This window comes from Phacochoerus africanus, chromosome 15, assembly GCF_016906955.1.
Source record: "Phacochoerus africanus isolate WHEZ1 chromosome 15, ROS_Pafr_v1, whole genome shotgun sequence".
NCBI classification, from domain to species: Eukaryota; Metazoa; Chordata; class Mammalia; order Artiodactyla; family Suidae; genus Phacochoerus; species Phacochoerus africanus.
In genome coordinates, this window is record NC_062558.1 from 22,681,090 (window position 1) to 22,706,881 (window position 25,792).

Consider the following 25,792-nt stretch of genomic DNA (forward strand, 5'->3'; position numbering starts at 1 on the left):
CGGACCATATTGCAAAGCCTCCAAATTCATTCTTGTCTCTTCTGGTGAATTTTGATCTCATCATTCTTAAGAACTGTGGTAGGACTTATAATTTGGACCATGTGAATTATTCTTTTTTTTTTTTTTGTCTTTTCAGAGCCGCACTTGCAGCATATGGCGGTTCCCAGGCTAGGGGTCTAATTGGAGCTACAGCTGCCAGCCTATGCCAGAGCCACAGCAACTCCAGATCCGAGCTGTGTCTGCGACCTACACCACAGCTCATGGCAATGCCGGATCCTTAACCCACTGAGCAAAGTCAGGGATCAAACCCGAAATGTCATGGTTCCTAGTCGGATTTGTTTCTGAGGTGCCACGACAGGAACTCCTTTTTTTTTTCTTTTTTTTGTCTTTCTTTTCCATGTGAATTATTCTTATGGCCTTCATATCACATGTCATTCTTTGTTTCCTCTTTGCGTATCTTTTTGTTTTTTATAACTTAAATTCTTTCATCTATTTATTTATTATTATTATTATTATTTTTTGCAGCATCAGCGGTATGGGGAAATTCCCTGAACAGAGGTCAAACCCAACCTGCTTCACAGCAGCAACCTCAGACACAGCAAATGACACCATCGGATCCTTAACTGCTAGGACACCAGGGAACTCCTTTACTTAAATTCTAAGCTTCTGGCAAGAAAGTGCTCCTATTTATTTTGTTCCCAATTTTGGAAACAGTAGGTTCTCATTAGATACTCAATTTTTCTGGAGGATTTATATGACATATACCTAGAAAAATTATTTCTCCATTTTTTTCTTTATCCTTTTTTTTTCGTCTTTTTTTTAGGGCCTCACCTGCAGCATTCTCCATTTTTGAAATTGTCATTTTCATAGCAGTTTCTTCTCAGTCTCACCTTCCCTAATCTTCCATTTTCTATCTTTGATCTTGTGTGTGTGGGAAATCAAATTTATAAGCCCAGGACTTTAATGCTAAAGGGGCTCAGCAATGGATGAGATACATTTATTTCTCTAACAAACTTATAAACCAGCTGGAGAAAAGTTAAGTTTTGCAGGAAACAGACTTTGTAGTGGAATTGGTTTTGCTCTTTTAGGAGTGTACAGGCGATATATGGAAGTTCCCAGGCTAGGGTTCGAATCAGATCTGCAGCTGCCAGCCTACACCACAACCCACAACCTCAAGATTCCTGGTTGGATTCATTTCCACTGCGCCATGATGGGAATTCCCTTAGGGCCTTTTTAAGTAGGACATTTATTTAGTACCCTATAACTAGTTGTTTTGATTCTTCCAAATGGGCCTGGGACCTGTTCTCTTGATTTAATTTGGTTAAAGCTGGCTCTTGGTTTTGGGATTTGGGCCATATCTGCGACCTACGCCAGGTGCATGGCAAAGCCTGATCCTTAACCCACTGAGTGAGGCCAGGGATTGAACCTGCATCCTCATGGATACTAGTCAGGCTCATTACCCGCTGAGCCACAATGGGAACTCCTATAATGGAAATTTAACAGCAGGCGGTTTGAAAGGGAATGAAGGAAGCAGGACCAGACAGAGGGGAAATTTGAACAGAGATCCATTTATACCACAGGTCATGGCAACACTGTATCCTAAACCCCCTGAGCAAGGCCAGGGATCTAACCTGAAACCTTATGGTTCCCAGTCAGATTTGTTTCCACTGCACCACAATGGGAACTCCTGCTCAAGCTTTATTAAACATCAAAGAATTCATACTGAAGAAAAACCCTCTGGATTTAATGAGTATGATAAAGACTTCAGACACCATGAAGACTTCATTACACATCAGAAACTTCAAAACCAAGAGCCAGCTTTACCCAAATTAAATCAAGAGAACAGGTCCCAGCCCCATTTGGAAATCAAAACAACTAGTTATAGGGTACTAAATAAATTGCCTACTTAAAAAGGTCCTAAGGGAATTCCCATCGTGGCACAGCAGAAATGAATCCGACCAGGAATCATGAGGTTGTGGGTTTGATCCCTGGCCTCACTCAGTGGGTGAAGGATCCGGCGTTGCCATGAGCTGTGGTGTAGGTCACAAATGAGGCTCGGATCTGGCATTGTTGTGCCTGTGCCGTAGGCTGGCAGCTGTAGCTCCAATTAGACCCCTAGCCTGGGTACCTCCATATGCCATGGGTACGGGCCTAAAATGACAAAGACAAAAATAAAAATAAAAAATAAAAAGGCACTAAGTAGTTGACTGACTTAGGAAATTGATTTATCACAATAAATTAACACCCAAGGATGTTGGGTGAAAAGGGAGTACAAAGTTAACTATTTTTTTTTTGTCTTTTGTCTTTTTTGTTGTTGTTGTTGTTGTTGTTGCTATTTCTTGGGCCTCATATGGAGGTTCCCAGGCTAGGGGTTGAATCGGAGCTGTAGCCACCGGCCTACGCCAGAGCCACAGCAACGCGGGATCCGAGCCGCGTCTGCAACCCTCCCCACAGCTCACGGCAACGCCGGATCCTTAACCCACTGAGCAAGGGCAGGGACCGAACCCGCAACCTCATGGTTCCTAGTCGGATTCGTTAACCACTGCGCCATGACGGGAACTCCTAAAGTTAACTATTTTTGATGACATCAACAAATTGTAGGAGTTCCTGTTGTGGTGTAGCAGAAACTAATCCAACTAGGAACCATGAGGTTTCAGGTTTGATCCCTGGCCTTGCTCAGTGGGTTAAGGATCTGGCATTGTTGTGTGCTGTGGTGTATGCCACAGACGCAGCTCGGATCCTGCATTGCTGTGGCTGTGGTGTAGAACGGCAGCTGTAGCTCTGATTTGACCTCTAGCCTGGGAACTTCCATACGATGTGAGTGTGGTCCTAAAGGCCCCCCCCCACACATACACAAAAAAATATTGTAACCAGGTGTTGGCCTCATTCCAAAGAGTCTTGAGCTACAGAGAACAATATCAAGGATAGAGTCTACAGAGTGTCATAGTTAAGATGTAACCAATGGCTGTAAGCACGCTAAACTTTCACTGGTCGAGAGGATGTAATGATTAGCTAAGGGTGACAATCTATGGCTCAGATTACCTTGTTCTGTTGGTCATGAGCATAAACTGTCCGCTTCATGTAGTCATCTGCTGCTTGTGAAAATTTACTAAGACTCCTCAGTGTGAGGCCTTCAGCTGGTACTGTTTCCCAATTATTTAAGAATGACAAGTATGTGGAGTTCCCACTGTGGCTCAGTAGTTAACGAATCGACTAGGAACCACGAGGTTGCGGGTTCCATTCCCTGGCCTCACTCAGTGGCTTAAGGATTCTGCATTGCCCTGAGCTGTGGTGTAGTTCACAGACGTGGCTCAGATCTGGCATTGCTGTGGCTCCAGCGTAGGCCAGCAGCTACAGCTGATTAGACCCCTAGCCTGGAAACTTCCATATGTGACGGGAGCAGCCCTAGAAAAGGCAAAAAGACAAAAAAAAAAAAAAAGAATGGCAAGTCTTAGTTCCCATTGTGGCTCAGAGGGTTAAGAATCCTACGTATCCATGAGGATGTAGGTTCGATCTCTGGCCTTGCTCAGTGGGTTAAGGATCTGGCATTGCCATGAGCTGTGGTGTAGGTCACAGACATGGCTTGGATCCCAAGTGGCTGTGGCTGTGGCATAGGCCGGCAGCTGCAGCTCCAATTCACCCCCTAGCCTGGGAACCTCCATATGCTGAAGGTGCAGCCCTGAAAAGGAAAACAAAAACAAGTCTTTTTACTTGAGACCAGAATCAAGAAATTGGAGATTTAAGGTTTTTTTTGTTAACAATAGGATTTATTTAAAGCTAAGACATATAAAATGTATATGACATATGGTGAGTACAGTTTGTATGTAGTAAAACTATACTTTGAATGGAAGGCTACACGGCATATTCATTGCAATGATTCCCCCAAGAAGAGTGGCAGAAAGAAGGAAAGAAACTAAAAGGCTTAGAGAACAGCAACAGAATATAAAGGGTTTTACTTTTTATTTTTAATTTCAAATATTTACTATTTATTTTTTGTCTTTTTTTTTTTTTTTTTTTAAGAGCTGCACATACATCATATGGAGGTTCCCAGGCTAGGGATCTAATCGGAGCTGTAGCCTCTGGTGAATGCCACAGCCATAGCAACGCTAGATACAAGCACTGTCTGCGACCTACACCACAGTTGATGGCAACACCAGATCCTATCCCACTGATTGAGGCCAGGGATCGAACCTGCATCCTCATGGATACTAGTCGAATCTGACTAGTGTATTCATTACCACTGAGCCACAAGGGGAACTCCTTATTTAGTTATTTATTTACTTTTGGTCATGCCTATGACATGTGGAAGTTCCCTGGCCAGGGGTCAAACCTGCACCACGGCAGTGACAATGCAGGATCCTTAACCTGCTGAGCCACCAGGGAATTCCCCAGTGTTTTATTTTTTTTTCTAAAGAAGCTTCTGAAAAATATTTAACAAATATGAATATTTGATCATTTGACTGCTTATATCATTCTCTTTTTATATAAAATATTCTCAATTTAAGCAAACAATATTGGAGGCAGTTTCATGACTTGTAATGGTAATACTTCTAGTTTCCACTAGTGAGATATTTATTTTATATGTTGAGGTAGTAGTATCTCAACACTTTTTTTTTTTGGGCCATCCAGGAGCACATGGAATCCCCAGGCCAGGGATCAGATCTGAGCTGCAGTTGTAACCTGCACCTCAGCTCCAGCAATACTGGATTCTTAACCCACTGTGCCTGGCCAGGGATCCAGTGGCCCCAGAGACAATGCCAATCCTGTTGTACCACAGCAGAAACTCTTGTGCTTTTTTTAAATGGACATTCTAGGTTGCATTTATTTATTTATTTATTTATTTAGTCTTTTCTAGGGCCACACCTGTGGCATATGGAGGTTCCCAGACTAGGGGTCTGCAGCTTCCAGACTACGCCGGAGGCAGAGCAATGTGGGATCAAAGCTGTGTCTGTGAACTACACCACAGCTCACGGCAACGCAGGATCCTTAACCCACTGAGGGAGGCCAGGGATTGAAACCCTCCCCCCCCCACCCCCCGCCACAACCTCATGGTCCTAGTTGGGTTCGTTAACCACTGTGCCACAATGGGAACTCCTAGGTTGCATTTATTTAATGGTTTTTTTTCAGTATTTAATGAGATGATGAAGCATGTTTCCTCCTTTAATCTACTGACAAGGTGAATTATGTTAGTTTATCAAGTCCAGAAATGTGTGAGAAAAAAAGAATGTATACATGTATGTGTGACTGGGTCATCTTGCTGTGCAGCAGAAAATTGATACAATACTGTAAAATAGCTATAATAGAAAAAAATAAAAATCATTATAAAATAAAATAAAATGTATGTGAAATAAAAGTCCAGAAATGACTTCTACTTGTTATGATATATATTTCAATGTATTGCTTGGTTCCATTTGCTATTTTTTCAGGATTTTCACATAAATATCATAACTAAGACTACTTTAAAGTTGTTTTTTAAATTTTTTTTTTTCTTTTTCGGGCCACACCCACCACATATGATGTTCCCAGGCTAGGGCTCGAATCAGAGATAGGACTGCCTGTCTACGCCACAACCACAGAAACGCAAGATTGGAACAGAGTCTGCAAATCTACAACACAGCTCACTGCAACGCCCTTTCCTTAACCCAGGAATCAAACTTGCATGCTCATGGATCCTAGCCAGCTTTATTACCATTAAACTACGATGGGAACTCCTTTATTTATTTATTTAGTCTTTTTGCCTTTTCTTGAGCTGCTCCCGCGGCATATGGAGGTTCCCAGGCTAGGGGTCTAATCGGAGCTGTAGCCACTGGTCTACGCCAGAGCCATAGCTACGCAGGATCCGAGCTGTGTCTTCGACCTACACTACAGCTCATGGCAATGCCAGATCCTTAACCCACTGAACAAGGCCAGGGATCGGATCCGCAACCTCATGGTTCCTGGTTGGATTTGTTAACCACTGAGCCACGATGGGAACTCCGGGAACTCCTTTTTTAAAAATTTACCTTTGGTTATGGTATAGCTATTTGCTATCTTCGTGTGAAGAAAAGGGTTCTGCAAAAACAAACAAACAGGGTTCTGTCCATATTTTTCCTGAATTTTTTTGGTAAGGCTATATCCTTTGATAACGTGGAAGATTCACCAATTAAAACGTATTGCCAAAAGCATTTTAAACAACTGCTTTAAGTCTATAACAAATATCTTCTTAATTACCTAACTATTCCTTTAAGTAATGTACTTTCTTAGGTTTGAAATTTAATAAGTTAATGCACAGAGTTATTATATATAATTAAGCAATATATTCTTTCACAATTTTTTTGTTGTTGTTCTTTATGGCTAATTCTGTTTTTTATCACCAATTGTTTGCTGTTTCTCCCCACTTTTGGATAAAAATCTCTAGTATGATTTTTTTTTATTTTACTTAAAAAATCTGATTTATCAAGTTCAATTTTTTTCTATTTTACCTCCTCAATTTCTGTTTTAATTTTCATTAATTTTCTTCTCTTTCCATAATTATACTTTGTTTTTCCCTAGATGTCTCATTTCATCTATTATCATTCTTTTTGTTGGCACTGTTGTATAGGAGGCACTAAAACTTACCTATATTACTTTGATTTTATAAATTACTTTGCTCTATGCTCAAAAATGGCAAGGACGGTGAATACATTTTGAGCAGGCAGAGCCGGCTACAACCCACTGTCTGGAACAAGCTCCCCCAGGCAGGTGAAGTGGGGCTTTGCAAAAGGAAACCTCAAACCTGTCGATCGTGGAGGCGCGCCACAGAGTCCCCCGGGAAATGTAGTTCTAAAGCGAGTGGGACTCTGGGAAATGTGGTTCCGCGCAGCCGCTTCCTCGGCCCGGCTGAGTCTGAGTCTGCCTCAGGGCTGTGGGCCAGCGGGTAAGTGTGTGCGGCTGGGGTTGGGTGCGGGACGGCGCGGCTCTAGCCTCTTCGTCCGACCCGGGCCTGTGGTGACCCCAGCGCGGACCGGCTCCGGAACCGGGCGCGAAGCAGGCGCGGATCCCGGTCCAGGTGGGGGTGAGGCTGGAGGGGTGGTGGTCCGCGGCGGAGTAGCCGTGGGGGCCGTGTGGGAAGGGAGCGGTGGGGGGCGGGGCGTGGGCGGCTGGAGCGCGGAGGCAGGAGGGAGCCGGAATTTGCTGGGCAGCGTTTGGAGGACTGGGGGGGTCTGTAGGGGTGGGGGGCGGTGATTGTGGGATTCGGGAGGGAGATTTGGGAGTCAGTGTTAAGGCTTCCCGTGGTGGTGGGTGATGAGGGATCTGTGAAGGGGAACTGTGGAGCTTTTAATGTGAGAACGCTGGAGAGTCGAAATGTTGGAATGTCTGTGAAAATCTATACCGAGGTTTGAGAGAAGTGAGTAGTTATGAAGCCGGTGGAGGAAACTAATTGGGTGATGGGGGCCTCTGCGAGGGACTTTTGAGGGGAGTCCTAGACTTGGGGGTCAACAGCTCTGGGAGTGAGGCAGCCCGGGAGGTTGCCCTCTGTGTGGGGTGAGTGTGTGCGTTAGAGACGTAGGTTGAGAGATGTTTGTAGGAATAATTAAGACACCAGTTCCTACTGTATAGCACAGGAAACTATATCCAATCTCCTGGGATAGATCACGATGGAAAATAGTATAGGAAAAGAAAAAGAGAATGCACATATATGTAAGAGTGGGTAGCTTTGCTGTACAGCAGAAATTGGCACAATTTTGTAAATTAACTATACTTTAAAGAAATTTAAAAATTTAAAATTTCTTTAAAAACATACACAAACACAAAGACTCTAATGGTCTCTGATTTGGGTGCCTTTGGGTTGGCAGTTGGGCCTGATGGAATGAATGATCAGGCCCTGAGGGTCTGTTTGGGGGCATTTAGAGGGCTCAAAATGGTAGGACTAAGGATTTCATTAGCAGGAAGCATTGCTGGTTGTGACATTGTTGGGTTTTACCTGAGCCCTGCTCTCCTGGAAAACAAGACAGTTAAGAAATCTCTCTGGAGTTCCCATCGTGGCTTAGTGGTAACAAACCCAACTAGTATCCATGAGGATGCAGGTTTGATCCCTGGCCTTGCTTAGTGGTGCTGCAAAGAACCCCCTTCCCCACAGGACTCTCTTGTTTAACTATGACAAGGCCACAGGTAAATATACATCAGTCCCTCAAACTCTCGTCCTTTGCCTCATCAGTGATTAGCTGAACAGTTTGTCCCCACTGATCAAAATGCTTGTTAGCTAAACTTTGTTTAAGCTTCTCTCCTTCCCCAGTTCCCTGAACTTTGGTCCACCTGAAGCTTGAGCTGCTTACAGCTTTTCCTGAGAACTGTCCCCTCCTGAAAACTGGCCAACCTCTGGTAAATGTTCTCTGACCTACTGTTTGGTCACCACCCTGCCCTTTATTATTATTTTTTTTAGGACCACAAGTGTGGCCTATGAAAGTTTCCAGGCTAGGGGTTGAATTGGATCTGTAGCTGCTGGCCTACACCATAGCCACAACACGCCAGATCTGGGCCACATCTGTGACCTACACCACAGCTCATGGCAATGCTGGATCCTTAACTCACTGAGCAAGGCCAGGGATCAAACCTGAGTCCTCATGGATACTAGTCAGGTTCATTTCCACTGAGCCATAACAGGAACTCCTTTTTTTGTTGTTGTTGCATCCCTGGCATGTAGAGGTTCCTGGGGCAGAGATTGAACCCGTGCCACAGCAGTGACCTGAGCCACAGTAGTGCCAATACCAGATCCTTAACCTCTAGGCCACCAGGGAACTCCCTCACCACCACCAGGCCCTTTGATCCACCTTCCCCACACCATGCAGAGATACTTGTGCCTCTTAGGGCCACCATGTTCTCCCTGTTGTAGCACCCCACCCCCTCAATAATAAATCTTTTGTGTGAGGAGCTCCCATTGTGGCTCAGTGGTAATGAACCCAGCTGGTATCCATGAGGGTGCAGGTTTGATCCCTGGCCCTGCTCAGTGGGTTAAGGATCAGGTGTTGCTGTGAGCTGTGGTGTAGGTCACAGATATGACTTAAATCTGGTGGTGTTGTGGCTGTGGTGTAGGCTGGCAGCAGCAGCTCCAATTCGACCCCTAGCCTGGGAACTTCCAGGTGCTACGAGTGAGGCCCTTAAAAATTTTTTTTAAATAAAAAAATATTTGAAGTGTCATATTTCTTTATTAAATCTGCATTTGTTTTTTCCCTGACTGTCCAATGGCTGCTTTTTGGTGGAGGGGAATGGCTGGTGTGGTCTAGGCCGGTGTTGGGAATCTTGCAACTGAGATATCAGATTGGAGCACTGAGTGTCAGTGACATAAGGTCTGGACACAAGCAGACGGGTGGCCTGTTAGAGATTGTGATTGGAAAATGGGATGGTAATTAGTATTGCTGGAGGGATCAGGGTGTTGGTGTTGGTATAGAGCTGGAGGCCCTTTGATGACCTGTGGGGGTGTGAGTGGTGGGTAGTGTGGGGTACACTAGAGAGAGGGTACCGTGGGAGGGAATGGCTGGGGGTTCCTTTTTGAGTTTAGCTATGGGAGCTAGTTTGGGTGGTGGGTGGTGATGGGAAATAGCAAGCCTGCAGGGGGAGGTGGGGCTCTGTGAGGACAGTGATCACCTGTAAAAGTGAATGGGTAGATGCCTGAAGGAGAGAGTGATTGGAGTTTTGTGGGAGGGCTTTGGGACTCAGCATTTGGTTGATTTTCCGTGGAATAAATCGTGGAGATTTTGGAGTAGGGTTCGGAGGAGCCAGTGATGGGAATCAGGGGCTGTGGGCTCGTAATGAATCAAGGAATCTATAGGGACGACTGTGGCTGATGCACAGGGCAGAGTGAGGGAGGGCTCTTGCCATCAGGAGTAAAGGGTTCTGAGGGTATTTGGGGGTGGGGCTGTGGAGAGATTTTGGGGTTCATGTGCTTCTGTGGTTTGGTTCTGTCACGGGGGGTTGGTGGTTGGGGCCTTTGCTAGAGGAGTCCCTGGGGACCCACAATGTGTGTAATTGATGGCCCAGACGTCCTGAGGGGGGCGGTGGGCATGTGGGGTTTATGGAGCTTGGTGGTTGTGTGGCCTGGAGATTTGTGAGGGGCATGAGAATGATCTGGGGACTGGAGAATCCTCTGGGGGTCAGTGTTCCAACTCTCTTTGGAACCTGTATTTGAGGACCTTTGGGCGTTGGTGATTGTGGGGTCTGTGAGGGTGGTGGTATGGGGTTTAGATGGATCTGAATGAATGTTGGTCATGATTTGGCTCAGGTGACTCTCACGTAGTGACTTCTGTTTAATAACCATGCTGTCCTTTGTTCTCTGATCCCGCTTCCCCCCCCCCCCAGCCCCCGGCACTGCCGTGACTGTGTTGACTATTTCCTTGTTTTCAAGTTCTCTGAGACCCCTTTGGCTATAAGTCCCCTGGCTCATCAAGCCCCTCTGCCTCCTCTGTCTCTGAACTGCCTCCAGCTGCAGCCCTTTGTTGGGTGTGGTCTTGCTCCTTGGTGGGCGTGGTCTTCTCATCACAGCCTTCCAAGGGGGGGGGGGCGGTCCTTCTCAGGGCTCAGCTAGAAGTCATCTCAAGGGGGCGTTCTCTGCCTTTGCTGAGGGAGTGGCCTCCCTCCATCACATTGAAAGTTTCTTCTGACTACTCTCACAGTCTGAAGTTGTTTATTACTTGTGTGTCTGTTTCCCGTCCGAGAAACGCATTTCTTAGAGGGCAGGGACCCTGTCTGTCTTATTTAGTGATCTCTCCCATGTGCCCATAACAGGGCCTAGGGGTAAGAGGTCTTCAGCAAATGGCTGCTTTCCTGGCCCATAAATGAGACAGTGAGTATGTCTGTCTGAGTGCATGAGTGTGTGTGAGAGATCTAATGCAGGCATGGGAGCAAAGTGCGGGAGTGTGATGGGTCCTGCAGGAGGAACCAGGGTGACTGTTTTAGATGTTAGTCCTATTGGCTCATCCCCTTTTCCAGAGGAGAAGCTCCACAAGCTCTTCTGTGAACCAACCCAAAAGGGGTGCAGACAAGATAGAAGCTTCCAGGGCAAGGAGTTCCCTGGTGGCTCAGTGAGTTAAGGATCCAGCATTGTCACTGCTGTGGCTCGGGTTCAGTCCCTAGCCTAGGAACTTGCACTTGCCTCGGGCACAGCCAAAAAAAAAAAAAAAAGAGAAGCAGCTTCCAGGGCAAGTGGGCCTTCACCTCAGGGACCCCAGGTTTGGAAAGGAAAACTCAGGGGTTTCTCTTTTCACTCAAGGATCAGGAACTCTTGGGAAGAGGCACCTGTGGAGCAGTTTCCTTGGGGGGTTCTGGGGGCGCTGGGGGTCGAATATGAGCCAAAGGCGGCTGGGAGCCCTTGCTATCGCCATGTTCCTAAACTCAGCAGGGATTTTGGTCTGGCTTCCATCACCCCCTGGAAACCTGTGGGCTGGGCTATTGTGCTGGTTTCTGGGGGAAGGGGCAGCAGTGTTTGCCCCAGAGTGAGCTGAGAAAGGAAAAATGGAAAAGACTTCCTCAGGCCTCTCTTTCCACTGCATTTGCTGTGGGCGGTAGCCCCATCTGCTCTGCCAAAAACGTGCAGTTTCACTGCGGCCTGTGTCTCCTTGGGGTCTCCCGTCTTCTTTTTGCCATTTCTTTTAGTTACTCTGATCTACGCTTTCCTTCTGCTCCAGGGCTGATTGTGGAGTAGAGGCCAGGCACCCCAGGCTACGTCATCATATTGATGTAAAAGCCATTTCCTGTGTCCTGTCCTGCCTGGAAGTGAGTTGCATTGCACTCTGTAGCATCTATGCCAGTCATTTCATTTAAGTCCCCCTGGGAGGGGTTTCCAGGTAAGGATCCAGTGTTGCCACTGCTGTGGCTTGGGTCACTGCTGTGGCTCAGGTTCAAGCCCCATCCTTGGAACTTCAGCATGCTTTGGGCCCAGCCAAAAAAAGAATGCCTCCAGGAAATGGTGCTGCAGGATGAAAGAGCCAAGACTGTGTTTCTAGACTTTCTTGATGTCTCTGCAGAGCTCCCCCAGGGTCTTTGGTTGGCCCATTGAGGCAGGTGGCTTCCTTCTTGCATTCCCAACTAGGGGCCAGACTGCAGAGCACAGTGTGTTGTGGTGCAGGCCTGGCCCAGCTGTGGTTGGCTCAACTGACGTGTGTCAGTAGCTCACGTCCAGTTTCTTAGCACTGGTAAACCACCTGACTGAGTTCCCAGTAAGAGAGAACCAAGAGTGACGTCCTAAAATTAATTGTATCATTTATAATAAAATTTGCACTGCATTTCCAGGCCATGGCTCTCAGGACCAGGGTAACTCATGTGAGATGAGAAAGAAAAGGCCACAGGACTTGAGGAGCATTCTCAGCCTTTGACTGGAGCATCGTGACTGAGAGAAGTCAGAGAAGAGTGGATTTCCTCAGAACTGCAGAAAATGATCAAGTCACAGGTGAGCTAGTTGTTTACCCTCCAGCATTTTTTTTCTATGGGTGTGATGAGGCTTACAGGAGTCTTGACAACCAACTGGAAAGGACTGAATGCATTTATAGTCAGAGAAAGTATGAACTTGGGAAGAAGGGTGCCAAAAGAAGCACAGACTGGATTGTGGAATCATACGGAAATCTTGAAGTGGGGATGTAGACATGTAGGAAATAGGGTCCTGGAGTTCCTGTTGTGGCATGGTGGAAACGAATCTGACTAGTGTCCATGAGGACGTGAGTCAATCCCTGGCTTCACTCAGTGGGTTTAGGATCCGGTGTTGCTGCAAGCCGCAGGGTAGGTCTCAGACGTGACTTGGATCTAGTGTTGCTGTGGCTGTGGAACAGGTCGGTAGCTAGAACTCTGATTTGACCCCTGGCCTGGGAACCTCCAAAACAAAAAATGAAAAGAAATAAGGTCCTACATCATTAGCGTAGAACTGCAAGCTTTTCTCAGATGTCCCAGAAGCTTCCATGGAGAGAAATGGAAGTGATCATGTGGTTTCCTGTCAAAAAGCCGTCTGTTTTCTCAGTGGAAGCAAACATTTCCTGATCATTATGTGGAAAGAAAACACATTGGTAGCTGTTTATGTAGATGATCTAGTGGATAAAGCCCTGTAATGAGTAAGCCCTATAACCTGGGCTGTTCTTACAGAGACCCTCGGTGTGGGCAAAAGACATGGCACATAGGCCATGGGCACACATCCTGCCTCTGTTCGGGTTCCAGGGAAGAAACCAAAGTTATCTGGTAGACCTGGTGATTGCAGAACCTTTAAATGCCTGCCAAAACTATTCTCTTAGTTGGATTTTTTTTTCCTTTTTTTAGATGTCAAGTGAAAAGGAATTTTTGATACATTTTAGATTGAGATGTTTTTGCTTCTCTTGGCAAAAGCTGGACATCTGCCTTCAGCTCCTTTCTCTGATTTTTTTTTGTCTTTTTTTTCTATTTCTTGGGCTGCTCCCGAGGCATATGGAGGTTCCCAGGCTAGGGGTCGAATCGGAGCTGTAGCCACCGGCCTACGCCAGAGCCACAGCAGCGCGGGATCCAAGCCACGTCTGCAACCTACACCACAGCTCACGGCAACGCCGGATCGTTAACCCACTGAGCAAGGGCAGGGACCGAACCCGCAACCTCATGGTTCCTAGTCGGATTCGTTAACCACTGCGCCACGACGGGAACTCCTTTTTTCTGATTTTTTTGGACTGAAGAAAAGTACTGTGGTGTCCTTCACTTTTCAAAGCGATTCCTATCCACTTAGGTACCCTCCGCCCCACCTTCCTTTCCCTCCATTTTTTCTTTCTTTTAAAAATTCTCTTGTGTTTTCTTTTCTGGCTGCAGCTGCTGCATGTAGAAGTTCCCAGGCTAGGGATTAAACCTGCGCCACAGCAGTGACCCGAACCGTGGCAGTGACAATGCTGGATCTTTAACTTTCTGGGCCACTAAGGGACTCCTAAAAATTTGGTTGCTTAAACCAGTGCACAGCATGTTGGCTTTTCCCCTTTTCTGCTGGCTGGTTCTGTGTCAGGAGCTCTGAGAGATGAGAGATCAGAGTAGCTTGTGACAGCAGCAACCAGAGTGACAGTAGCCAGGAGCCTTTAGTCACTGCAATGGCACAAGCAAGAGCCTGAGGCTGAGGAAGATGCCAGCTTCCCATTACCTTTTCCTGTAGAGGGAGTGGCCAGTGCCAAGGCGGGGCTCATCTCACTGCCCAGGGCGCCCCGAGCAAAAGGCCCTGGCTATTTTATGGACCAGGTCAGGAAGAAGGGAAAGGGGAGGTAGGAGTGGAAAGCACAGGTCCTGAGTCTGAGTGGGAACACTAGGAATAGTGTCCTCAGGTCCTGTCTGCCCTTCCCACCCTGACCCTTGCCACAGGGAGGCCTTAGAGAGGCACCTGAAAAAGGCTTTTGCCACAGGCCTCAGAGAGACACAGGACGATGCACAAGATCATGTACCAGTGGGGTCTGAGTTCCTGTCTGTGGCCCCTTGAAGTCTGGGGCGCATAGGCTATACCCCCGGCCTGGTGAGGAAAGCAGAGACTCCTGGGAGGCCAGCCAGGTCACAGCTTTTGTACCTGCCTGTGGTTGGACCTAATGGTTCCCCCATAGGTTTTTAACCAGCAGCCGGACTCTTCAGCTTCCCCCTCTTGATTTTCCAGGACCTGAGTGAGAAACAGGCTCCCCCCTTGTGGACCTGAGTGGGCCAGACTTTGGGGGACCCAGACAGGAGCCACAGGATTCACCCGGGGCAGCAGCAGCTGGGGCCCTGAGGAAGCCCACCTGAGCAGGATGATGGCGCCTGCCTCCCAGGCTGAATGTGGTCTCAGCCAATTCCCAATCAAGAAAGCTCATCTCATTCCTTCAGGAGGCCTCTCATGTTGCTTTGGGAATCTTTCTGACCCTGCTCAAGGCCTTGGTTCCTCACAGCAGAGCTCTGACCAGTGGACAGAAGCTGGCCTGAACGCCTGCCAGGGCTGAGACATGAGGGTCATGACACCTGGCGTGTACCCAGCAGAGGTTTATCCTGAAGGGCATGTACAATCCTCCTGGAAACAGAATTGGCAGAGCTGGTGCACCCCAAGCAGGACCTGCTGTGTTCAGGCAGTTAGGTTAACAGGGCCCCCAGCACAGCTTTCTGTTCCAGGCGTTAGCTCAGTCCTTGGTTTTCAAGGGACTGTCCGGCATGGCTTGTTTGGAACCATTTTGTTTAATCAGGACCTCACCCTTTATGAGACGCAGGCAGCACCCAGCCATTCTGCCTGGAAAGTGCAGGGGCTGAGGCAGCCCTGTCTGGAAGGTGTTGGCTTGGCTCAGAAGTCTAAATCCTGAGTTCTTACAGGAGCGTGGAGAGAAGTGCAGAGAGCTGTTTCTTTTTTTCCAGGAAGAAGGAATAGGTCTGAAAAACAAAGATCCAATGTTTTTCTCCCTCAAGGGCCCTTTGCCTCTCATGGTGCTGTATTTTATTTTCTTTTTTCTGTTGTTATTATTAGTGTGTCCCATTTTACTCAAAACTATAAAAGAAATCATCCTCTGTTTTCATCCAGATTCTGTCTGAAAAGACCCTTTATCCCTACACAGAGGGATAGATATTTTTTATAGCTTTACCAGAGAGATCATGTTTAAGAATTGGTTAGCAAAAAACCCTGAATTCTTAAAAGATTTTAAAATGTTTTTACTTTTTTTTTTCTTTTTAGGGCTGCACTTGTAGCATATGGAAGTTTCCAGGCCAGGGGTCAAATCGGAGCTGCAGCTGCCAGCCTACACCACAGCCACAGCAACGCCAGATCTGAGCCTCATCTGGGGCCTACATCACAGCTCATGGCAACACTGGATCCTTAACCCACTAAGTGAGGCCAGGGATTGAACCCTCATTCTCATGAATACTAGTCAGGTTCGTTACCACTGAGTCATGACGGGAACTGCCTTGATTTAAAATGATTTTCCATGATTTCGTTGAGTCTTCAGGAAGAGGCATGGGGGATGGAAGGTTCTTGCAGCGTTCCCCACGGAGCTGGAGGTGTAAGTGTGAAGGAAGGGGTTGTGATTAAAGCCAGCCTGGCCCAACACCCGGCCCAGGGAGAAGGGCCCTTTGGGAGCTGCTGCACTGGGGTCCCAGGCTGCTCTTCTGGGCCCTGTCGCCCAGGCGGGGGTGATCTTGACCCCTCCTATCAACCTTTAGTCAGACCTTAAACTGTCCACAAAGACTCTCACTCAACCCCTTGGCAAATCTGGGGCTGTTATCAGATGCAGTGAATTCAAAACCCGAACAAGAAATAAATACAGTCACGTAGGGCCTGAGTAGAGTAGCCTGAGTCTGTAGAACCCATGAGGATGGCTAGACCAGACCCTAAGAAAGTGTCACGGTCCAGTGAAGCCTTCGGGATGGGCTGAGAGGCCCAGTGTGATCCACCTGTTGAGAACATCCAGGCCCATTTATGTGATAGCCTGTCCCTCCCAGTGTCTGGAAGGTGGAAAAGCTTTTGGCACTGTTTTGGCACCTTCTGACAACGTTGGCAGCAGGTGTTTGTGGGCCCAGCCTGGGACAGTGTCAGTGTCCATGGCCGTCCTATCTGCTGGCTCCAGATGGGGCAGTTCTGGGCTCTTTGTTGTGAGCACCCAAATGGCTAACAAGCCAGTTTTTATCCATGTCTTACCCCAAGGGGGTTTTGTTTTATCTTCTTGTGGGGTTCGCCTGTGGTGTTAGCTCACAGTCCTCTACCCTGACCCTGACATGCAGGGGCCTGGGGTGCACACAGACCCCGGCCAGTTCCAGGCACACACTTTGGGGCCCAAAGTAATCGTCCTTTGGAACTGACAGCCCACACACTGGCTGTGCACCACACTTGGGGTGGGGAGGGCAGCTCCCACCATAAGGCCAGCCAGTAAAGCCTTTGTAATTGCTCATAGGTGGGCCCGAAAGTCCTAGTTTTTTACCAGGAGCCAGACTTCTCATGACTTTTAAAACATGTATAAATTCATGTAATTAGAGTTCCTGCTGTGGCCCAGTGATAATGAACCCAACTGTTATCCATAAAGATACGGGTTCATTCCCTGGCTCAGTAGGTTAAGGATCCAATGTTGCTGTGAGCTGTAGTATAAATTGCAGACTCAGATCCCAAGTTGCTGTGGCTGTGGCATAGGCTGGCATCTGCAGCTCCGATTTTACCCAGGGCCTGGGAACTTCCATATGCCATAGGTTTAGCCCTAAAAAGAAAAAAAAAAAAAATCATGTAATCAACATCCCAGTCAGGACTCAGAATAGTCATCTCTCCAAAAACACTCCCTGGGTCTCACCTTCCTGCATCCCTAACCTCTGTTCTCTGTCTTCGTAGTTTTGCTTTTTCCAGAACAACGTATAATGTAACCGAGAGGATGTAATCTTTTTTTGGCCACCCTGCAGCATGTGGAGAGCCCAGGCCAGGGATCAGATCTGCTTCAGTTACAACCTACAGTGTAGCTGCAGGTGCAGAAACACTGGATCCTTTAACGTACTGTGCTAGGCTGAGGATCAAACCTGCATCCTGGTGCTGCAGAGATGATCCCGTTGCACCACAGCAGGATCCTTTTTTTGGGGGGGGGGCCACACCCTTGGAATGTGGAACTTTCTGGGCCAAGGATCAAACTGGCGCCAGTCCTTAATCTGCTGCAGCACAGGGGAACTTCCTGATGTAGTCTTTCGACATTGGCTTTTTCGCTCATTCTTCAGTAGTTTGTCCCTTTTCCTTGTGAACTGGCTTCACACAGTTGTGTCATGTTGTGTGAAGGCACCAGACTTAATCCATACACGGTGAAGGACATCTTGGTTTCCTCCAGTTCTTAGCAGTTGTACTCCTTTGCATACAGATTTGAACGTAAGTTCTCATTTTATTTGGGTAAATATGTAGGAGTTGGCTTACTGGGTGTATGTTAGGTCTGTGCTCAACTTTGTGAGAAGCTACCAGAGTGTCCTGAGTCCCTGCACAGTTTTGCATTCCCACCTGCAGTGAACAGTTGTTGCTCTGCATCCTCAATGGCACTTGTCAGTTTTGTTTTGTTTTTATTCGTTTTGTTTTGTTTTTATTTGTTTTGTTGTGTTTTGGCCACACCTGTGGCAAGCGGAAGTTCCCAGGGCAGGGATCAGATACATACATTCTTTTTCATATTATTTTCCATTGTGGTTTATCACGAGATATTAGATAGAGTTCCCCATGCTATATGGTAGGACCTTGCTGTTCCAGATTGTTTTGGTTGTTCCAGCTCCTTTAACTTTTGTCCCCACACCCTGAGTGTAGTTTCATGGACTCTGTAAAGAACACCTGATTGCCTCTGGCCTGCAGAGACTGAAAAGTATTTTTTCTACTCATCTTTCTACTTCTAGCACCTGTTACGGTTCCGGGGCCCTGAATTGCCGAGAATGCCTCTGTTCTCAAGGATGTCTAAGGGAGGTGGCTGGTTCCTGCCTGGAGCAGAACCTCTGGGAGGGAGAGGTATATTTTGGAGATGGAGCTGTGGTTCTGGTTTTGACAGTGACTGTCACTTAGCAGGTAGAGGCCAGGCCCGCTGTGAAGGCCTTACATTGCATGGGGCAGTCCTGCTCAGCTAAGAATTGTTCCCAAATACCAGAGGCACCTTCTTTGAGAAACATTGCTTATTTAAATACAACCTGTTATGTAGTTCCCTAGTGGCCTAGCAGTTAAGGATTTGGCATTGTCACAGCTAAGGTGCAGTTTTGATCCATGGCCTGGAAACTTCTGCATGTTGCAGGTGCCACCAAAAAGTAGTAATAAGTAAATGAATAAAACCTATTCCTCTATTTTTTTTTCTTTTCTGTCTTTTTTTTTTTTTTTGGTCTTTTTAGGGCCACACCCACAGCATATGGATGTTCCCAGGCTAGGGGTCAAATCAGAGCTGTAGCTGCTGGCCTATGCCACAGCTATAGCCACTCCAGATCCGAGCTGCATCTGCGACCTACACCACAGCTCATGGCAACACCAGATCCCTAACCCACTGAGCAAGGCCAAGGATCGAACCCTAGTCGTCATGCATACTAGTTGGGTTCATTACCACTGAGCCACAATGGGAACTCCTTTTCCTATTTCTTATTCTGTGGATAGGTAAATGAATTCATAATTATGAATATTTTAGTTTCTCTCTCAAAGTATAATGCAAGATTAGGATTATTTTGCTACTTATCTATTGCTGTGTAACAAATTACCCCAGGCAGGAGTTCTCATCATGGCTCAGCATTAACGAATCTGGCTAGTAGCCATGAGGACATGAGTTCAATCCCTGGCCTGGCTCAGTGGGTTAAGGATATGGCGTTGCCATGAGCTGTGGTATAGGTCACAGATGTGGCTCAGATCCCTTGTTGCTATAGCTGTGGTGTTGGCTGGCAGCTGCAGCTCTGATTTGACCCCTATCCTGGGAACTTCCATATGTTGAGGGTATGGCCCTAAAAAGACAAAAAAACAGAATTATCTCATGCAAAAATTTATCTCAGTGTCTATGAGGTAGCAGTCTGCCTGCTGCTTCCCCATTTGGTTCTGACGGAGGGTCACATGACCTTGTAGTCAGGATGTTGGAAAGGGCTGCAGTCCTCATGGGGCAGTAAGGAGGTGACCCCCTCTGAGCTCACTCGCGTGAGTGTTGGCCGGTCTCAGGTCCTTTTCACATGCACTTGTCCACAGGGTTGCCTCCCCACGTGGCAGCTAGATTTCCCCAGAGAGAGCAGGAGAGGGTTCCCAGCATGAAAGGCACATTTTCTTCTGTTGGGAGGGAGACCATCACGTCTCCCCTGTCCATTTAGTGGAAGCAAGCTGGTAGATCCTGTCCATGGTCAAGAGCAGAGGGTCAAACAGCAATGAATCCCAGCAGTTGGAGGTCATAGGACTAGCTTGGACGCAAAAGCCTATGTGCAACAAAGGAGTTACTTCAGGTATAACAGGATGGTGCTTTTTCAGATATCGTTTGAGGATGTGGCTGTGGATTTCACACTGGAGGAGTGGCAGCTGCTTAATCCCACTCAGAAGAACTTGTACAGAGATGTGATGTTGGAGAACTATAGCAGCCTGGTTTTCCTGGGTAAGGACATTCTTCTGTAACACACTGTGGGCCCCAGGATTCTACGGATGCCAGATTTAAATTTCAGATATCAAAGATGTTTTGCTTTCTATACCCAGTTGAAAGAGGTTTTTTTTTTTTTGCTTGCTTTGTTTTATAGCCCCTGTAGTGACATATTCTTTATGCATAAGAGTCTGCTAGCCCAAGCAATTGGGACTCTCTGTGTTTCCAATTAACAGGTTATCAAATTATCAAACCCAATGCAATTTTCAAGCTGGAACAAGAAGACCCATGGATATTAGATGAAGAAATCCTAAGTCAGAGCTTTCCAGGTGAGAAATAACCAAGTATATGGCAGACAATGAAAGTTCAGTCTTGGGGTTTTGATGATAGGTTGGTACTTTTGAAATGTTATTTGTAAAGATGTGTTCACAGTGACTGCATCTTTAGAGTTGACTCAGGGGTAGTGACGTGAGGTCTTCCTGCTTTTAATGTGCTCTTTGTCCTGGTCTCCTCATCAGCATGTATTCCCTTGGTAGAGCTGCTGAGAAAGCACCTCAGCTCATGTCTGCAGCAGCGTGGTAACTTAGGACCTGCCTTCTTGGGTAAGGCCCTTCCTCCCAGCTTTCCCAGTCAACGTTTTCTTTTCTCCTGCCCCAGTCCAACTTGCAGAGGTAGGCTTCTCTCCTCCTCTTTAAGAATTCAGTTTTGGAGTTCTGGTCATGGCTCAGCAGTAACAAATCCAACTAGTATCCATGAGGATGCAGGTTTAATCCCTGGCTTTGATCGTGGGTTAAAGATCCAGCATTGTTGTGAGCTGTGGTGTAGGTCACAGACGCAGCTTGGATCTGGCATAGCTGTGGCTGTGGCATAGGCCAGCAGCGGCTGCTCAAAATCAGTCCCTAGCCTGGGAAACTCCATATACCGCAGGTGCAGTCCAAAAAAGAAAAAAAAAAAAACCACTTTAAAATACTCAATAAATTATGATATTGTGGAGATCACAGATATTTTTACTGAGAGGTTAAAAAAAATCTAATGTTATACAAAGAATACTTGTTTAGAATAGTGTTCTTCGTATACAGATTCAACATATAGATGATAGATTTAATTGAAATATCACAAGGCCTAAATAAAATTGTTGATGCTGAGTACTGCAGAACTCTTGGATAATTCCAAGAAGCAGCCAAAAACTAGTTTTCATGATAGTGAAATTACTGATATCAGTGAATTGGGTGATGATCTTGAATGAGAGTGGGTTTTTGTTTTCGTATTTTTTTTGGTCTTTTTAGGGCCGCAATCAAGGCATATGGAAGTTTTCAGGCTCAGGGTTGAATTGGAGCTTCAGCTGCTGGCCTGTGCCACAGCAACACCAGATCTGAGCCTCATCTATGACCTACACCGCAGCTCACAGTAATGCTGGATCTTAACCCACTGAGCAGGGCCAGGGGTCAAACCCACATATTCATGGATACTAGTCAGGTTTGTTACCACTGAGCCACACAGGAACTCTTGAGAGAGTTTTTTAGATGTACTAGGAGTACAGAAAACTAACAATCTCACCTTTCAGATGTGAGGCTGATACCTTGCATTTCTGTGCATCATATTCAGTGTTTCTCTCTTGATAATGTTTAACAGTGCACACTAATCTTGCTGTTGTGCACCTGTGATTCTCAGTCTTCTCTGGTGGGGCACTTACCTGCCTTCTTCCCTGATATTCTGCCACTAACAAAGTCTGGACACAGGTGATAATCAATAGGTGATTGTGGAATGACTATGTTAATCATCCCACTGTTTGATTAGAAATTGATCATCTCTTTTATCTCATGATCATTTGAGTATATTTCATCTTCCCTTATTTGAAAGTTTGTGTTTATAAAAATTTGTAATTTCAAAATCTTTTTTCATTTCTATTAAAATTTTCAATGCCTAATAAGTAGACATTGTATTTGGGAGATTTTTTTTTTTTTTGGACTGGGATTTTAGGCTCCATTTCAGAAATTTATTCAATAAGCATAAACATTGGGGAAGTTTATATAGTGTGGTTTATTTTTTTTCCTTTGTAGAAGAAGTCTGGCTAGATAATAATCTCAAAATGTGGCACCAGGATAATCAAGACAAACTTGAAAGTTTGGAGAGAGCCCATGAATATGACATTTTTGGGAAATTGTTTCATTCAAGCATTAACTTTGTTCATTTAGGAATGAGATCTCATATATGTGGCACAGGTGAAAAAAGTTTGAAACATCCTTTTGATTTTCTTATTCCAAAAAATAACAGTGAAAAAAAGAAACTTGATGAGTTTAATAAGAAATTATTATTCTGTATCAAACCTGATAGAGCTTATGGCGGAGTAAAATACTCTGATTGCAGTAAGTGTAGAAAAGTCAGCAGTAAAGAGCCAAGGCTTGTTTCAAACCATACAGGAGTCTGTTTATGCATGGAATGTGGCAAGGTTTTTAACAAAAAGTCACAGCTTATTATACATCAGAGAACTCATACAGGAGAGAAGCCCTATGGGTGCCATGACTGTGGGAAAGCCTTTTCACAGAAGTCATTACTCACTATTCATCAGAGGACTCATTCAGGAGAAAAACCATATGGGTGTGGTGAATGTCAGAAAGCTTTCAGTAGGAAGTCACTGCTCATTTTGCACCAGAGAACTCATACAGGAGAGAAGCCCTATGGATGCAGTGAATGTGGGAAAGCCTTCAGCAGGAAGTCACAGCTCAAAAGACATCAGATAACCCATACAGTAGAGAAGCCCTATGGCTGCAGTGACTGTGGAAAAGCTTTCTCCCAGAAATTAAAACTCATCACACATCAGAGAACGCACACAGGAGAGAAACCCTATAAATGTAGTGATTGTGGAAAAGCCTTCTTTTGGAAGTCACAGCTTATTACTCATCAGAGGATCCATACAGGGAAGAAACCTTATGCATGTAGTGAGTGTAAAAAAGCCTTCAGCAGGAACTCACTCCTCATTAGGCATCAGCGGATTCATACAGGGGAGAAACCCTATGAATGCAGTGAGTGTGGTGAAGCCTTCATCAGAAAACCACAACTTGTCAAACATCAAATGACTCATACAGGAGAGAAGAACTATCAATGCAGTAATTGTGAGGAAGCCTTCTTTAAGAAGTCAGAACTAATCAGACATCAAAAAATTCATTTAGGAGAAAAACCCTATGGATGCATTGAATGTGGAAAAACCTTCTTTGGGAAGTCACAGCTCCTAACACATCAGAGGACTCACACTGGAGAGAAACCTTATGAATGCAGCGCCTGTGGGAAAGCCTTCACCCAAAAGTCCAGCCTGATATCACATCAGAGGACACACACAGGTGAGAAACCTTACAAATGCAGTGAATGTGGGAAAACCTTCAGTGAGAAGTCAAGTCTCATTCACCATCAGAGAACCCATACTGGAGAGAAACCCTTCCAGTGTAGTGAATGTAGGAAAGCTTTTGCCTGGAAGCCGCAGCTTCTTAGACATCAGAGAATTCATACCGGGGAGAAACCCTATGAATGCACTGAGTGTGGGAAGGCATTTGTTCAGAAAGTACAGCTCATCAAGCATCAGAGAAATCATACAGGAGAGAAAACCTATGGGTGTGGTGACTGTGCAAAAGCTTTCTTTGAGAAGGCACAGCTTATTATACATCAGAGAATTCATACAGGAGAGAGACCCTATAAGTGTGGGGAATGTGGGAAGTCTTTTACTAGAAAGTCACACCTCATGAGGCACCAAAGGATCCATACAGGAGATAAATACTATGGATGCAGTGAATGTGGGGTTACCTTCCACAGGAAGGCCCAGCTCCTGGTGCATCAGAGAAGTCATGTTCTGTAGACGTGGTATGCATGTATGAGAGTGGGGACTAGGCCATGAGGTGTCAGGCCTCTGCCTCCCCAAGGACACAGAAGAGAGAAGCCCTGTCAGTGCAATGAGTGCCCTGCCATACAGAATTCAGAGAGAGGACTTTTTTTAAAAAGTGGCAATATAGGAAAGCCTTCTCCCAGGAAAAACAACTTATTACATATTAATGGTTCCTTAGCATGGATGTCTTATCAGTATTGAAATAGTCCAGACCTTTCTATCACAAGTGACAGGTTATTAAATATTTAGAAGACCTGAACAGGAGAAAAACTATTGTCATAACAAATGAGTAAAAGATTTCATCGAGGAAGGTTAACTCAGGGAGTTCCTGTTGTGGCTCAGTGGTTAACGAATCTGAGTAGCATCCATGAAGACGCAGGTTCAATCCCTTGCCTTGCTCAGTGGGTTAAGGATCCAGCATTGCTGTGAGCCATGGTGTAGGTCTCAGACACGGCTCGGATCCTGCATTGCTGGGGCTGTGGGCCAGCAGCTACAGCTCCAATTTGACCCTAGCCTGGGAACCTCTATATGCCACAGATGCAGCCCTAAAAAGCCAAAAAGAAAAGAAAAGAAAGGTTAACGCAGGAGTTCCTGGTGCATCAGTAACCAGTGTTGTCACTGCAATGCTCAGGTTGCTGCTAGGCACAGATTTGATCCCTGGCTTGGGAACTTCCACATGCTTTGGGTGCAGTCAGAAAAAAGAAAGAAAAGGTACACTAGGGTATACACACTCAGAGGAAATGCTGAGTGTCTTATATTAGAGACTGCATGCAGAGGAGTAGTCCTAATTTGAACAATTTGGTAAGCATGATCTTATTGAAATAATGTAGTAAGGAAGTTGTGTCCATTGTATGTAAATTATTATCAGAAAACAGGCATTTAAAATGGTAGCTGTTGGAGTTCCCGTAGTGGCGCAGTGGTTAACGAATCCAACTAGGAACCATGAGGTTGCGGGTTAGGTCCCTGCCCTTGCTCAGGGGGTTAACGATCCGGCGTTGCCGTGAGCTGTGGTGTAGGTTGCAGACAAGGCTCGGATCCTGCGTTGCTGTGGCTCTGGCGTAGGCTGGCGGCCATAGCTCCGATTAGACCCCTAGCCTGGGAACCTCCATATGCCGCAGGAGCGGCCCAAGAAATAGCAAAAAAGACAATAAATAAATAAATAAGTAAATAAAATGGTAGCTGTGTGTTCAGCATGAAGATTTCTGCTCTCTGCTATGGTGGTGTGACAGGACCAGATAAACTCTCCTGCCATCACCAGCTGGAAACAGTACCACACATGAAATACTGGTGTTTATACTTACGATGAGCACAGGTTTGCTATCCCCGGCTGAAGGTGGACAGAGTGAGGAGGGCCCTACAGTTTCCCAGCCTGCTCCCCATGGCACCATCCAGGCTGCAGGTCAAGCAGGGGACAGACATGGTCCTGCTGAACCAGTCCTGCTGGTCCTGCTCAGTTGGCATCTGAGGAGCCACAGTTGCTAGAATTTGCAGGGAAAAGTGCTGGGTAGGAGAGAGCATCCAAGAGAGGGGGTACAGAAATCCTCAGTGAGCCCCTGAGTCTTTGGCTTTAGTGCTGATTTACAGATGCAGAAGGAAACCGAGACCAGGAAGAGCAGTGCTGGAGGACTGTCAGCTGAGTGAGCCTAGGAGCTGGACACAGGGGTGGGGACAGCTTCTGACATGTGGGTATCAGGAGTACCCACAGACAGTGTTGTCTTGGTTGTGAGGGTAATTAACTCTAGATTGAAAGCCTCTCTGGAACCCTCAGTGTCTGGCCAAGAAGCAGGAACATATGACTTGTAACCAGGAGAAAAACCAATCACTAGAAGGAAAAGACGAGTGGATGGAATTAGTAAACAAAGATGTTCAGATAGCTGATATAAATATAAAATAGAGGAAAACATGAATTTGCTGAAACATGAAGTGGGAGATGTATTTTTAAAAGCCCAAG

The 25,792-nt window shown here is 46.1% G+C and overlaps 1 protein-coding gene across 4 annotated transcripts; it reads left to right on the forward strand.

Moving 5' to 3' along the window:
- The first annotated feature begins 6,833 nt into the window (after positions 1 to 6,833).
- Positions 6,834 to 24,209, forward strand: ZNF605 (zinc finger protein 605). Of its 4 annotated transcripts, XM_047761007.1 has the most exons (6): positions 6,895 to 7,027; positions 11,640 to 11,727; positions 12,244 to 12,400; positions 19,865 to 19,985; positions 20,204 to 20,296; positions 22,028 to 24,209. In XM_047761007.1, exons 3-6 carry the CDS (start codon positions 12,386 to 12,388, stop codon positions 23,812 to 23,814), a joined length of 2,016 nt encoding a protein of 671 aa, XP_047616963.1. In that variant the 5' UTR covers positions 6,895 to 7,027; positions 11,640 to 11,727; positions 12,244 to 12,385; the 3' UTR covers positions 23,815 to 24,209. The 4 variants fall into 4 exon arrangements, with proteins under 4 accessions (XP_047616962.1, XP_047616963.1, XP_047616961.1 ...); XM_047761006.1 differs by lacking the exon at positions 11,640 to 11,727 and having other exon boundaries at positions 6,834 to 6,895; XM_047761005.1 differs by lacking the exon at positions 11,640 to 11,727 and having other exon boundaries at positions 6,908 to 7,027.
- The last annotated feature ends 1,583 nt before the right edge of the window (positions 24,210 to 25,792 follow it).